The sequence below is a fragment of the Crocodylus porosus genome, unplaced genomic scaffold, assembly GCF_001723895.1.
Source record: "Crocodylus porosus isolate Cpor-Errol unplaced genomic scaffold, CroPor_comp1, whole genome shotgun sequence".
In the NCBI taxonomy this organism is placed as follows: domain Eukaryota; kingdom Metazoa; phylum Chordata; order Crocodylia; family Crocodylidae; genus Crocodylus; species Crocodylus porosus.
The window spans coordinates 15,139,068-15,155,090 of NW_017728910.1; the positions used below are offsets into that span (position 1 = coordinate 15,139,068).

Consider the following 16,023-nt stretch of genomic DNA (forward strand, 5'->3'; position numbering starts at 1 on the left):
TGAAAGACTGATGCAAAGTACCTATTTAATAGGTTGGCTTTTTCCTGGGCGTCAGTTGTCAGTTGCCCCATCTGGTTTAGCAGGGGTCCAACGAAGTTATCTCTGGAGACAAAAATCCACAGTTGATAACTGAAACTAAGCATTACAGAGATGGTTAATGGGTTCTTTTAGACTGAGCACTGAGTCCCAGTGGGTAGAGTGTTTTTCTTTAATTTTTACTAACCTATAGAGGAGCCTCTGGGAACCCCATAAGATCTGGCCCCTAATACCGTCCATGGTTTGTTGTGACCTATTGATAAAACTTTTCTAAAAAGGTTACATGAATATATTGTCTCAAGTACTATATAATTAGAAGTTATCATCCCTATTGCATGATGATATCTTTGAGCTTCAACATATCCTGAATTAAAACTATCTTTATATAGGGTATTTTTTAATACCATCTTTAAAAATACGATAAAATTAAAAAATCTGATTTAAATTTTAAAAAATTAGATTTTTTAATTTAAAAAAATGGTTGATTTTTATCCACCCTGGGTTTTATAAAATAACTCTCAGCATAAGAGTAATGAAAAATGTATTCCATGTTACTTATAGAAGTCACTGAGAGTTCTACCTATGTAAGGAAGGGCTGCAGGTTTTGACTCAATGTTTTCTTTTCTTTCCTTGTCTTCACAGGTAGCAAGATTTTACTATTGGCAGGATTTACACTACTAGTCCAGAAAGCTTTGCAGTCATTTGTAAGGTACTGAACTGTGCAATCTTGAAGGCCGAGTAGTATATGTATTTCATTATTATAAACCATTATTTGCCTGGTGTCTGTGTTTAAAGCTCCAAGGTGGGACTGGAAAATAAATAGTGCCTAACCATATTTGCTTATAGGTACTCCTGCTTCTCATGGTAGAGAGAGAGTGGTAGCTGCTTGGCTGAATTTGCCAGAACTGGAAATGTGCAGAAAAATATGCTTTGGCCTCACCCTGTGGTTATATGTAGAATAGGTACAATAGGGAATAACATGATCTTGAAAATTTATAACCAGACAAGACCAAAAATACATGTGCAAAGAATACGTGGCTAGGACTCGATCACCAATCTCTCCCTCCATATGTAAAACGCGAACAACTCCCTAACAGTTGCTAAGGATATAGAAGCTATATCAATCATACTTATCAAGACTTGAGAGGCCCACTATAATGGGGATATGTGAATCATAGAGAAGGAATATGAATTATTATGAACCTGGCAGGAACAGTTCATAAGGTGAAAAGCTATTTAAACAGCCGGTAAACACTGTAATAGCAGGAACCAGTGCATCGAGCATAACCCATTGGCCATCACTGCTGTCTCAGCAGCTGATATACTTTGTGTTTTCTGTATTAATATGAGAAGAGAATAGTAGGGAAAGAAAACTCAGTTGGATTCTGATTCGAAAGTGTTCTAGAAACAGATGGTAGTGGTGCTGTAGACAGTCTAGTTTACTGTGCAGTGGTGGTTAAACAGTCAGCTGAGGTGGGGGAAATAACACAGACTATTATTTGCAGTGGTTACTATATAGTGGTGTATTAAGATTTATTGGGGCTCTGAGCAAACAGAAAATTGGAGGCCCCCCACGCCCCATTATGAACACTAATTCATTAAAAAACACTGCATCACCATTTTTAAGTGCAGGGATGCTGATGCATGAGGTGCTATGAGTGGCTCTCAGAGCTGCTCTAATTAAAGTGTCCCCCCTGACCCTTGGAGCACATGTCAGAGTACCAAGGGGCAGCTGCCTGAGTCTGCTCAGCAGTGCTGAGGGGGAAGGTGAGCTTTCCTGGCTGCCCAGTGCTAGGTGGTCTCTGGGCCAGGTTCCCCGCTCTCCTCCCTCTGCCCAGGGCAGAGCCACAGGCCTGTTTCAGGCCTGGAGAAACCAGGCCACTCCACGCAGCCAGGCCCCAGGTCCCAGGAGCTGGACTCCAGCAGGGGATGGGCCTGTTCCCCTCTTGGTGCTGCTGCTGCCAAGGGCAGGGAGAATGATGGCCAGGCTGGGGGTGGGGTGGCACGTGCCCAAGTTTCCTTCCTGCTTCCTGTGTCCCTGCCATGGCCAGAGCAGAGCCAAGGGCGGTGCCCGCCGTGGGCTTGGGGCATAGGCGACTGGTGCCCCACCTTAGTCGTGGTGGGGGGGAGGGGGCACATGCCCCGCACCCTCAGCGACCAGTCAGTGACTGGGGGGGGAGTCCCCCTGCAGCCAGTCTCACCAGTGGGTGGGTCCCCCCTGCGGCTGATCATAAGGCAGCTGATTGCTGTGGCCACTTCCAGAAGGCACTTGCAGGGCGGGCACTAATGCTCTCGCCTGCCTGTCACCTAACCGGCGAGCACAGCATGTCAGGGGGTGCACACACACCCCCTATGCATTGGCACTGGCTTGGGATCTTGGCTTTGCTCTTTTTGCCCTAGGAGCCCTGTGCCGGCCGCATGCTCCCTGCCTGTCTGGCAGCAGGAGGCACAACTCCCCACCCCCATTGCTGCTGGGTGGGCAGCGGGCATGTGGCTGGTGCGGGGCTCCTAAGGGAAAGGCAGGAGAGCAGAGAGCCCTGAGCCCACAGTGAGCAGCCTGCATCTGCCCCGTGCACAAATATGGAGGGGCATATGGCCCCACTCCCCCAGGGGGTGCATGCAGTGGCAGGGAGATGCCCTACCCACACCTCCTGAACGAGGGCTCTGTCCTGCTCCTCGCCCCAGCCCTGGATCCCATGCACTGCCCTGGCAGGGCAGCACCCCAGCCCCTGCCCCATCCTTCCCTTACCGTGGGTGCCTCAAGGGGAAACCCACCATTTCCTCAGGGAATCCAGACACCCAGGGGGCCCCTGACTGGCAGAGGCCACTGGGCCCGGGCCCCACAGGCCCGTGCATAAATCCGCCTCTGTTACTATATAAACTGATGGTACATGTTTAACCTTGAATGTGATACTCGGTTTCTGTTGCTTCATCTTAAGAAGAGCACAAAGTTTCCAGAGAAGGGCAGTAAAAATGGCAAGAGACTCTTGCCATTTCAGTCCCTGAAATATAGAGCCCCTTTGGTAACCTTTGTCCCAGGCTCAACCTTTAACAAGCTGTGGGCCAGAACAACTTGGTTCTTGTCTGATGTGGGCTAAGTGGTTTCAGTGGTGAATCAGCAGCAGGGCGGCTTTCCCTGTGCCCATGCTGGGGCCAGGCAGCTGTGCTGCACCACCACCACTTCCCCCAGCCCCCAGCTCTTCCAGCTACTGGGGCGTTGCACACAGCTGCAAACTGTGTCTGTACTGCTGCCTCTTCTCCTCACTAACCCCTGCCTCTTGGCTGCGGCACAAGCACACCTGGAAGCTGCCTGGCCCTGGCACAGCTCCCCTTTAACGGGAAGCTGCAGTCACACTGCAGCTGTTGGGGGGGGGAGAGGCACGGAGAAGCCACGACAGCACAGACACAGCTACTTGCTGCCCAGTCCTACATGGTGCAGGCACTTGCAAAGCCCTCCAGCTCTGCAGACTAGATCTAGTGGCTCTGTGGGCTGTATGTTGCTGACCTCTGGCATATTTATCTGGATCTTAGTAAAAGGTCCATCTGATCCAGTATCCCCTCTCTGACACTGGTAGTCCCTCAAGGCTTTGGAGGGAGGTACAACATTAAGCAGATGTGGGATTATCTGCTTCTCACATTAGGTCTTCTCTTAAACCCTAATAGCTGATATTAGTTCAATCCGAAAACCATGCGGTTTGTATCAGACTTCGTGTCATGCATTCTTACACCTAATACTATGAGGCTGTGATGCTGTTTGGTTATTACTAAAATAAAAACAATATTAATTCAATTAACTAACAGAGAAGCAATAGTAATCTGTGTAATGAAAGCCAATTAGCTAATGTGTTCCCATAACAATGAGTCAAAAGCAAGAGATATAAAATGAACTATTATTTTGAGGCATATACAAGGGAGCCTCATTATAAACTTGGGCTCTTAGTCATGGAAGACCTCTGGCTTGGCTTTACTGGGGCTCTGTGTAGATGCAGAGATCCACTCATGAATTAGCTTGCAGGTCTGGAGGCTTGATTACCAGGGTTTGATGCGTGTCCCGTACTCCAGATAAAGAATAACACAATCATTGTAGTAAATTTACCTGGCTTGTATGATCACTAGGACATGGACCATATTGCAGTTATATTTTTGTACATAAAACAATGGGTCTGGAGCCTTTAGGACTGGTGCAACGAAGTACCATATGTTCTTATGTTCTTGCATACAGCACTCCCCAGAATATAATACATACCTTGTTTTTGAAAGGAAGAATGAAGTTGAGGGAAAAAGATTTCTTCAGAGTTATGGCTGCATAGATCAGGGACAGAGCTTAATCTTCATTTTAATTTCACCTTCCCTTTCTTGCCTAACTACAGCTGAAACCCTAGCTACTGCTGAAGACTGGTCTCCATAGATAGATATATGATCTTGAAAAGAGCTAAAAATCTCCAGGGCTGGGAAATAAGGAGAGAGACCAGTCAACAGCAAAAGTGGCCTCAGAAAAGTTAGCTTGATTGATGGAACATGAAGAACGTTAAAAAGGAGAGAGGATGTTAATACCTAAGAAATGAAGAACAAAAAGCCATGAAGTGAATTGACTCCCTCAGCTGCCCAAATAGTAACGCTACAGGTGCTGCACAGTGGAGAAGGAATCAAAGCGGGATGCTTCTATCCTGGGTAGAAAATCAGCTTCCCTGTTTAATGCATACACCTCAACTTAGTGGGCAGATTTTTTGGAAAAAGGTGTGTTCTATGGGAAGAAATATGCAAGATAATAGATTAAAGGAGTGTGCATGGTAAATAGTGTTGGCCAGATGGTGCTGTTCTGATTCTGCCCCAAGTTGCAGAATCACCCAAGTGGTGATATGGACCCACCAGCCTAGACAGAACTCAGGTGAATGCCAGTGTTTCCAGGAGGCAGCATCCTTGTTTGAACTTCCCAGCATGGAGTGCACCTGTACAGCCTGTTCCCATGCAGACTTGCTCTTCTCTGCATGTGTGTATGCAGAGGGAAGTGGCTCAATCCCCTTCATATGCCTTCCCTGTTTGCACTGAAGTCAATAGAAAAGCTCCCTAAGATCAAACAGAATCAGGCTCTCAGACTAAGGTAAGGTAGGTATAAAGAACATGGTTAATAATAAAAGGACAAATGGTTATTTACTAAAAGTGTTTTATATAAAAGCATATAACTTTCAAAAAATTACAAGTTTTCAAAAAAAAATCGTCAAAACAAACACAATGAACACAAATAACTGCTACATTCTGCATTCAAAATGGAGGGAGGGGACAGGATAAGGTGAGCAAATGAGAGAGATCAAATTCACCATTTGAAATGGTAGGTATATCTTTCTATTGATCTTCAAATTATTCATTTCAGATATTGCTTGATAGTGTTTCCCCAGGATAATATCTCTAGATATGTCTAGATACAGGGAAATAAAATGAGATTTAGCGTACTAGTCCTTGTGCCATATTCTCCCAAAACGGAGTAGCATGAGAATATATACATACCGGGTGCGTCTAACAAGACACTGTCGCCACACTGACAAGCTACGGTGACATAGCTCATTGGTACAGTGACGCAGTGTCAACAGGCATGAACCATGACTCCGACGCTATTGCGCAGTAGCAACGAGCCTATGCACAGTAGCATCAGAAATGACCCGTTCAGCACCGGGACTGCTCAGTAATGCCTGCACAGTCCAGTGCACATGTAGAAAAGAGGGGTTTTGTGGAATCAAAAATTGAAATGAGGAAGAGAATTTGGATTAGAATTCTGCAAATTATTGTTGTATGAAAACTGAACAGAAAAAAGACTGGAATATAGTTTGAAAATGAGCACAACCTTTACTCACTGTGAATACCTTTTAAGGTCTTGATCTTCCACCATTCAAGTTTTTCCATTGTTCTCAATGGGAGCAGGCTTCAGCCCTCAATCTACAATCAATGTCATTAACATCAAAATGAAATTACATATACTTATCACATTAATGCATACACCCCAATTTAGTGGGCAGATTTTTTAGAAAAAGGTGTATTGTATGGGAAGAAATATTCAATAGATTAAAAGAGTGCCATCACATATACTTAGCTTCTGTGCACTGCAAACAGTCCTATTTCAGGATCAGGGTGTACAATACAATGTAATTAAAGCAAGGGTGACAGTCTGGCTTATTGTTAGCTACATATCTGGGATATGATTCTGGTTTCATGCAGGGTACCAGTCAAGAGTGCATCCACCAGTCAATAGTGACCAGTGTGAAACTGATCTAAGAATAGACTGTGTTCAAAGTCAGAAAGTCATCCAATTAAATAATGTTTCAAATAACAAGCTGGGACTAGTCTCCATACAGTCTGTATGGACTGCATAATGTAAGAGTCATGAGTACAATGAAAGCAGAGGTATTATAAGCAATAGAACAATTCACAGAATTGATTATGACTAAGATTTATACATTGTACTCCGTATGCAAACAGAATGGACTCGTGTGTTTATATTTCACCTTGCATTTGCTCCATCGTTCTAACTGGTAAAAATAAGTGATTGCTGTAAATGCTTTTCTTGGTGTTCAGGGACAAGGTAAACAGTAAACAGCTGGTATACTTACACTTTTGCCTTATTATAGTAAATGTAAGTAAGATGGTTCACATAAACTCATTTCCTGATCCATAAACAAAGTAGCAGGATGAACATTGCACATATTTATCATGTAGCCCATAAGCCAGGTAAATATGGTGGTTTTGTGGCTTCCATCATTTTATGGCTCCTAAGGCAACCTTATTATATCAAAAAATATAAGATGTGCTTATTCTCTGCTCATTTAATTCTATTAAGTTACATCTGTAGAGAAGTTGATTCATATTATCTTCCTTGCCTTACTGCTTTTTAACTGCTGCTGCTTTTGGAAATACACAGCATTATCACTGAAGAAGAGCCGGAACAGATAGTATAAATTGATATAGCTCCACTTAAGTCAATGGAGATGCTGATGATGACTTATATTAGCTGGCCATATTGCTTACTCCTGCCAACGTTTCACAGTTCTAATCATGTAGCTAAAAAATATAGGTTTCAGTTCCAGTAAAAAAAATAAATGCTATGAAGTCCTTACATGTTCCTATAAAACAAAAAACAAGACAAGAAAACCCTCCCCACCCCAGCAAATCAACATCATTAGCAAAAAATCAGCACAGATAGTGATGTGTGTTTTGTCTCGGACTGAAAAGGTTCTCCTACAAAATCAGTCATCAGAATGCATTTCTCGTCATCACATCCTGGCACGCGGTGGCAGACCAATGTACATGACAGACTCCGTGTCACATGCAGTGGACACTTTTACACGATGCTATGTCGCTGTAGCAACCTACTATGGCAATGTAGTGTCTGCGGGCAAAAACCATGACACCGTTGCTATATCTCTGTAGCAACACATTCCCTCAGTATAGCGCAGTGCTATGGCAGCATAGCAGCTAAAAATAACCATGCACCACCAGCACGGCACAGTATGGGCTGCTACTGTGCTGTCATTTAGTACTTCCAAAAGAAAGTATTAAATGATGGCGCAGTAACAATGGTGCCGTAGGGACACATACACATGGGCCCAGTGTGTGCAAAATGATACTGTATTAGCAGAATGCAATATTTAAAGGAAAAATACCTTCATTCTGGATCAAAAACTCACTCTCACTATGTATGATTGCAGTTGCTCAATTGAATATATGGTGATGTGGCAAAAGATCTGCAGTCCAATGTGTATCCACAAAGCAAATATATTACCATAATGTGTTGGGAACTCAGAATATTGACTGACTGATTTTTGTGGCTCTGCCATGTCATTACAACATTTGGTTTTTTTTCCCTATCCTCTGTACATTTTAATGAAGGCAAGAATAATGCGTAGCTGGGCTGTGATCCTGCCAAGCACTTGTGCACATGGTCAGCTCAGCACATGAGTAGTCCACTGATTCCAACTGGGCTAGTCAGAAGCTTAACGTTAGGTATGTACTTAAATGCTTTCTTCACTGAACATAAAATGCTGCTGTGTTCTGCATTTTGGCTTATCTTGAATTTCTGTAATATGTAGGGGCTGCTCTGCAGTCCCTTACTTGTGACAACTATCTCCTTGATACTAGAGGGACTGTTTTTGTAAGCAGACTTACAGCTTGTAAGGAGACTTACGGCTCCCACTAGATGACCACAAGCAACATCCATTTTCCAACCTCAGTCTAATTGCTATGCAAGTAGCCCGTCTCAATCCTGTCACTGTACAAATCATCTGTATATGGACTGCCACAAATGACAGCCAATGGTTTGGTAAAGTTGTACACAGAACTGTGGACAGTGCCTACCTGCACATGATCTGGTTCTAGCTGAAGCTATTAATCTTTGGCATGTTAAAATCCTTCCAACTCAGTTCACTGGCTGGAAATGAGAGACCATGTTTGGGGATCTGCTTGGCTCTTATACCAGCTATGGTCACATGCAGCTTCAGTCATCAGCTGCTCTTCCTTACTGACTGTAAGAACCATTTCTCAGTGCAATCAGACCTTCCACTGACAATGGGGAGTCTCACATTGTCATGCCTGCTTTGGAATATGAGGCTTTTCATTCCCTGGTTTAGAGTATTTATAGAAAACTAAGTCCTAAAAATGAAAACGTGATTCATTTGGGATTTGCCTTTGTCTTAAACATTTAGCTGATCAAAAAGGCCCCAAAAAAGCTTGCTTCTTTGTCCATGTCAACTATGTCCTCATTACTGACAGAGACAAAAATCCTGTCATTCCTTTTTAGTTGAAACACTCCTCCTTGGTATATGGAGTAAAGTCCATACTCTGCTTTTTTAGACCAGCAGCTGCTTCTTGCACTTTTCAGAAGAAGGATGGGTTCTGGATAACTGGTCAGTTTGTAAACATACTGGACCATTTGTTTAGGTTTTCTGATTTGCTCCGATAAATCTGAGTCTGAATCCTCATCCTCTGGTTCACGGAATCGGAAGTAAGTTTGACAGTAGATGTAATAAAACCCTGTTTTGGGTATGATCAACTCCCCGTTTCTCAGTTCCACATTGTAGAGAAAAGAATGGCCTTTCCTTGATGCTTCCCAAGAGTGTATTTTCTTCCCGTATCCTCTTCTGAATGAGAAATCTGTTTGAGAAGAAACAGAAAAATACAGGGTTAAATAAAGCCCCAAAGACAGCAACAAACACTGTCCTTTGAAAAAGCAAATCTGAGCACTAGGCCAGATCATGGTCCACACTGGCTTCTGATGGAATAGGATTGCGTACCAGGTTTTATCAAGAAGTTGCATAAGTAACAGCTTGTGGGAATCTGTCGTGCTCATCTGTGTATTACATTTCTAACATGCTTATCATCATAGCATCTGGGATCTTGTACAGTAAATATTTTTCCAAGAAGATACAGCAAAAGAGAAAGAGATCAAGGAAGAGGGAAGGGGGTTGAGTGAACTCAGTGGTTTTTTGTTTTGTTTTTTTTAACAAAATCGAGGAAATCTTTTTTTTCTTTCTTTTTTTAAATAAAAAGCTGTTTCCCATTTTCTGACCAGATGTTTCATAAAGTCCTTGACAACTAAAAAAAAAAAGTGTGCTATAAGCATCATAGGTGACACGTAGGAGGAGCATGGGGGGGCATGTGCCCCCCCTGAATTTGGCCACCGCTGAAGCTGCCACCGGCTTCTGTGGGCAGTCACTGCTTGTAGCCCACCCCTTCACCGCTGATGCGGCCAGTCCCTGCTCGCCACCCCTCCCCCCCACCACTGACACTGCTGATGTCAGTGGTGGACGGTCTCCGCTCGCCGGCAGTGGCTGTGGACGGTCCTCGCTCGCCACCACCGACACTGGCAGGAGGTCCTCACCACCATGATGCCCTTCCTTCTCACCACCACAGTGCCCTCCCCAGTTGTGGGAGGCACCAGTTGTTCATGATAAGCATCAACTTAGTTTTATTCATTTCTGGAAAACCACAAAGCACATAAAGTCCATGTTCTTTCTCCATTTTAAAATATTTACTTCCTTTTCCAATGTAGCAAAAAGTCTTACTTTGTGTGAATGATGAACTCATCCTATTGCTGTTTCCAGTTATGTGAGCTGCTACTCTGTGCACGGGAGTCTGAGATTCCTGATCTTCAGTTGTTGAAAGACTTAGCGAAGTTTCAGCTGCATGAATAAAGACCACAGTATTTAATCTCAAATTAGTATAAAAGAAATAATAAAGACATTTATTATTTCTGTAAATATAAACGTCTGTCAAATTGGACAGCATTCTGAAGATACTTTTGTCAATTTTTTTTTTAATTGAACATTAGATCAGTAATAGACTCAACTTTAACCTGTGATCAGGTCAAAGTTGCCTCTAACTTCTCTCCATATTCTCTTTGAAATGTCTTTAAAAGTCTTTTAGATTATGTTTGTTAGCTTGGAACATTTGTTAGCTAGTACTAACAGCCCAGACCCCACTGATAACTTTCTAACAAAAAACTGTGGCTCATAAAGTCCAGTGCTATAAGACTAATTCTGTACTCTTTACTCAAGCAACATTTCCACTGGTTTCTGAGGCCAGAATGCTCTTTAATGGTCCTTCCTTGGGCTAAACAACTGCACCAGCTTCAAAGCAGAGCTATGCTTAGCTTTTGGTTAAAGTAGCTCACTGACAGTGGAAGTGCTATTTGTTTTCTGAAGCAGAGAACTTGAATGTATTGAATAGCACTGGAGTGAGCAATACAATCTGGGATTTCTTCCTGACTCCTGGCCCAATGCTCTACTTGACACAGTTTGTAACCATAAAGCCCATCTTAAAATGTCAGCAAATGCTAACAATTTATCATGCTTTGCCACGGACAAAATATGACTGGGCAAGAAATCAGGAAACATTTTCTAAATCTGGAATGCACATGTGCCACCCCTGTCCATATACTACCAACACAACTTGTTTTTTTATAGGGTAAGGAAATGTGTTGTACTAAAAAATACCTTTCACTGCAGACATGGTTTCTTCATGGTATCTTGACATGATCTGCAAGAATACATAAAGAAAACTGGTTATGTCAGGTGGATTCAGTATAACCTTGGCAAAAATACAGGAAAACGGCTATTTCAGTGTTGTGTACTATATGAATGATCAAACTTCTGAATCTGAATTTGACCATCAAACAAACTGTATATTGTATCTGAAATTCGACCTTAAACAGAAAAGCACAATTAATTGATCGTAACAAACTTTTGCAAGAAAGTAATCAGCTGGAACATTTTTTAATGGAGCTCTGCTTATTGTGTATACAGGTTTTTTGAAAATCTGACCCTGATGCAGTCCCTAAATAAGAAGAAATATGGAATCACAGTTTCAGATTCTGTTTGTAATTAGTCCAGTGTAAATCTGGAATCATCTGACTGTGGAGTGAGTCACTGGAGCTTGGCCAGACTCCAGTTTAACTGCTAGGGCACCACTGGCCTGTTGAAACGAATGGAAAGACTGCACGTTTTAGAGCAAACGCTACAAAGAATATGGACATGTACATTTGGAGCTGTTTCAAAAGGGGAAGGTTTCAAAAGGGCAGGAGCTGTTACCTTCCAATTATTAGATATATATACAAGCTGGCAGCCATAAAGACTGATAGCAAAACCACTCTAACACCAAATGAAGTAAACGCACATGTGCCCATGCCCTATATTCACTGTAGTAGCTCATGCCCTGTAGGTAGCCCATAACAGTACCCACTACATTCATCTTGAGCTGAAATGCAAACAAAAAACTCTCTCTTGAATTCTAAGGTTTAAATAAGGTCCTCAGTTGTTTTCATGTAGTTTTGATGGTGGTTCTTTGTTACACAAAAGTGTCCCTTGCAACCATTTCTGTTTCTCCACTACAAGGTTGTCAGGGTTCGTCTCATGGGAAGTGTATACTGAATCTATTGAAATAACAAATGCAAGTTCCATTAGGCCTTGATGTCTCTTCTGCTGAGATTGTAATAAGTCCATGAGAACAGCAAAGACATTATGTTATCTCCATATAAATGTGAGAGACTATCATTGTATATGAAATAAGAGGCACAGCCATTATCCATGGATTACTAAAATTACAGAAGGTAATGACTTTAGAAGATCCTTATTCTGCAATTCATTGGCACAACAGGCATCCTTCGTTGTGTTTATTGTGGATCTGCAGAATAGCTACTATGCATAAGAAGCATCTGTTTTATTAACGCTTTGACCATAGAGACTATTTTATCCTGGGACAAAGTGCAATTGGTCAAACATCTGTGTCCATTGTCTAGGGACAAAGCCAAAAAAGGTTCATGAGTTAAGAAGTGTTAACACCTAGTTCTGGGACATTGTAAAGCACATCTGAATAACTGTCCCAAGACTGCATCACTGAATCAACGGCAGAAAAGCAGAAAGCATTCAGCCGCTCACTAAACCCTGATCTGAAGGGTGTGACATGTGTACACACTGCTCCTGGGACTTCTTTGGTCTGGGGCAAATGCAACATCTGTTCCTAGCCAGAGGGTGTTTCAGCATCGGGGCAGCTCTCCCAGGGTGCTGAACCTTTCCGATGAGAGGGTGTGCAAATATGCATTTTACTTCCCTGGTTGGAGTTTAACTGTTTGAATCTACTGATATGACGTAACCAAACTCCATTAACCAGTCTGTGAGACAATTTCTAAATACCTTTTTAATTAACTTTCCTAGCTCCCACTTCTCTTGCCAGCAGGGGTCTTGCTCTCTCTTTTCTATTCTGTTTAGATCCAAGTCTCCCATGAAAGTTCCCAGTTCTTCCCCACGGAGGCAGGCAATGCCGCTCTTGGAGTATGTGTCCCGGAGCTGCGTTAGAAGGGAGGACAACTGTTAATTCATGGAATATGTCTTCATAGGTCTGCATATATGGTATGTCACTCAATTCCCTGTATTTAGAAACATCTTTTTTTGTTCTTAATGTACCAACATGGTATGGCAAGCAGTGACTTTATGAAGGAGGCTTAAAACTTCCTCCCAACTTTACATATTTATTTAGGTACAAGCAGATATTTGATGTCCAAGAATACACTTACACTGTTATCTTTCTGGTCATAAATTGGATGTGAAGGGCTCAATGGAGTAAACTTTATGCAAATGCAATCTCAAATCACTCAAGCTGTGAATTTTTTTAGCTGCTCCAATCCTGCGTTAAAATGTATTTACTTTACTCAAGGGATCTTTCCGTGCAGGCTTTTGAAGATGAACCCAAACAACAGGCTCTAAACCACTTCAGTTCTCTCCACTCAACCCTGCAGCAGGCAGCTGGGTCTCTCCTAGCCTCTATGAGGGAATGAAATCAGGATGACACATTCAACCCCTTTCCTTCTGAGGAAGCTGAGTAGACTCTGATTACAGGTTTGAACGTGGTGATCTCCAGCTATAGGGAGACAATTCTACCTTCTGATGCATAGAAGAAAGGGGGAAATTGTGCCCCCCTCACTGAAGACAGTGCCAAAATCCCCATTGAGTACAATGGGAAGAGTTTAGAATAGCAAAGAGTATTGCCAACAGCTCTGCTCCAGCTCGGGGGATTAGGAGATGATCAAAACTCAAGCTGGCGCTGTTGCTTAATATAAGAACACATCTTCTAAAATAAATGCCAACAAATTATACACTGAACTCAGTGATCCTGCTTCTACAACTCAGTGATACTGCATCAACCATGCCTGAGGAGGCAAGGGGTGGCGGGGGTAAGACCTATTATATATTGCCCAAGCTCAGAGAAAGGAGTCATCAGCAGTCATTTAAATTCAACTGTTTTCTATAAAAGTTCTTCCTTTTTTTGATGGATCACACTACTTAGCATGTAACTGGCTCCTGGAGCCTGGGAAATTCTAGCACAGATCATACTCTTCCCCCACGCTCATTGCTTTCCTGTCAGGCTGGAAACAAAGGAGAGGAGCGATGGATTTTCTACTGGGGCAGGATGCAGGCAATTCACCCCTTCCACACTGCAAAGCTCCTCTTAAACAGGAAACCTCAGACTTGGACAGTGACTCTAGCCTTTCCTCATGTTTATAAACAGTCTGGTATTCTAGGATCGCTGCTGCAAAAGGCCACAGCTGGAAAGGAGGCCATTGCAGCCTTCTGGATCATTGCTGCAGACTGCAGGGGGGTGTTTAATGAGGTGGTTTGGGGCATTTACCTTAACTTGATGGCAATATGCTACATGGTTATATGCACCTTTAAAGCAAACCTTTACTACAGCGTTGTACTGATTTAACTATATTGGCTTCTAAAACTATGTGGTTAAATTGGGGCAGAAACTGTAGACCACCCTTTACTATCCATTTTCTAACCAGGTCTAAAGGGCAGTTGTAAGGTATTCCACAGTTTTCTCTTTATGCTGGATGGAAAAGATACTGCTTCTTTTACCTTTTGCTATAACCACCTATACTAGCATTGCCATAACATCTCCCAGCCCTCAATGGATTACACCTTGTACCATTCAGGAAGAGAAGTAATATTAGCCCTGTTTTACAGATAGGGAAACTGAGACACTTCTTATAAGTGGAAAGAAGTCCATCTTCCCCAGTGCTTCCCTCCCAGGTTGTATCCTGTATGTGCACTGAACTTTAACTGCTCCAAAATAACTTTCTATCAGACAAGACCTGCACATCGTGTGTCTGCTCCACTTTTTCTGCAGGGCAGATTGAGAAGACTGGGGCATAAAAGTCAAATGTCCACACCATAATGCACAGCCACTAGACTACTTTTTTGCCTCACCAAGTGTTCTCTCTCAAGTGACTGGATGTACCCTGCACACCACCTCTGGATGAGTAGTTCTGCGATAACAAGTAATTCCAATAAGTATTATTGGAAATGATTTACCCAGCCTAGTAAAACAGACACTAAGGTTAAAGGTTAAAAGTAAGGCTAAAGGTTAAAACTAAGGAGAAAAGGCAGTTAGGGAATCACTGGAACGCAAGGGCTATAAACACAGGCCTTTGAACAGTGTAAGCAAGAGGTGGAAATCTCTGGTGTACCTGTTTCACCAAATAACTCTCTTGGATCCCTCATTTCACCAACCCTGGAATGACCAGCAACCGATGTGCAGACGGGGCACGCAAACCACCCCTGCACGTGGTTTCACAACAACACCCCCCCCCCCCTTGCTCTAGTCCGCTGGAAACAAGCTGCAACCCCTGAGTTTTGCAGCGGAACAAAGCAAGCGCAGCGCCACCGGCTCTGCCCCCACAGCCGGGCTCTCGCTTCTGTCGGTGCAGCCTCCCGCCCGATGCAACCGCCGCCCGGCGCGGGGTGCACGGGGCATGCGCGGCGCTGCGAGCCCCGCTGAGGTGCGGGCCCTACTGACCTGCTTCAGCTCGTTGGTGAAGTAGAGGAAAGTCACCGCCACGCAGATGGACTGCAGCAGCACGGCGGAGATGAGCACGAGCCCGCAGGTCTGCCCGGTGCTGGGGCCGGCCGTGGGGAGCATCCTGGCTTGGCCCCGCAAACGCGCGTGAGAGGACACGGGGCCGGGCCGGGCCGGGCCGCCAGCCCTGCTTCCCTGGCCGCACGGGACCGTGTGCTGCAGACGCACAACAACAGCCGCGTTTCCTCCCCGGGGCTGGTCGTGGGCGGTGGCAGGGATCAGCCAGCCCCGTGCGCCGCGGTTCCTCCTCCTCCTCCCGAAACACAGAGCCGGAGTTTCCTTCGCCCGTTTTGCACCTGGCTCCCCGGGTCTGACGGAGGAGTCTCCCCCCGGGGGCTCACAGGGTGCGTGGCAAAGCCAGGACCTGAGGATCCTGGGCTGGAAAGTGAAAGAAATGAAGTGGGGAGGTTTTCTGTGGGGTGCAAGTATCTCAAGTCCCAGACTAAAGAGGATGCTTGCCCTGGTTTCTGGGGGCATGTAAATCCCAAGAGCTCTGGGCTTGGGTCTGCAGTAGGATGCCTGCCGGTGGATTTGGGGGTATCTGGAGGCCTAGGGTGAGAGCCGGGGGCAGAGGGTGCTCACCAGTTGTAG

The 16,023-nt window shown here is 44.1% G+C and overlaps 1 protein-coding gene across 1 annotated transcript; it reads right to left on the reverse strand.

Moving 5' to 3' along the window:
• Positions 1-6,308: 6,308 nt before the first annotated feature.
• TNFSF10 (tumor necrosis factor superfamily member 10) lies at positions 6,309-15,573 on the reverse strand. Its single transcript, XM_019532739.1, has 5 exons — positions 15,373-15,573; positions 12,711-12,863; positions 11,016-11,058; positions 10,086-10,202; positions 6,309-9,174 (listed from the first exon to the last, which is right to left on the reverse strand). The coding sequence occupies exons 1-5, from the start codon at positions 15,493-15,495 to the stop codon at positions 8,723-8,725; spliced, it is 888 nt and encodes a 295-aa protein (XP_019388284.1). The 5' UTR covers positions 15,496-15,573; the 3' UTR covers positions 6,309-8,722.
• Positions 15,574-16,023: the final 450 nt, after the last annotated feature.

Coding starts and splice junctions, on each gene's coding strand:
- TNFSF10 (XM_019532739.1), bottom strand. CDS start 15,495: ATGCTCCCCACGGCCGGCCCCAGCACCGGGCAGACCTGCGGGCTCGTG. Junction 11,059..12,710: donor TAGGAAAGTTAATTAAAAAG/GTATTTAGAAAT, acceptor GTATTCTTGCAG/ATCATGTCAAGATACCATGA. Junction 10,203..11,015: donor AACCATGTCTGCAGTGAAAG/GTATTTTTTAGT, acceptor TTATTCATGCAG/CTGAAACTTCGCTAAGTCTT.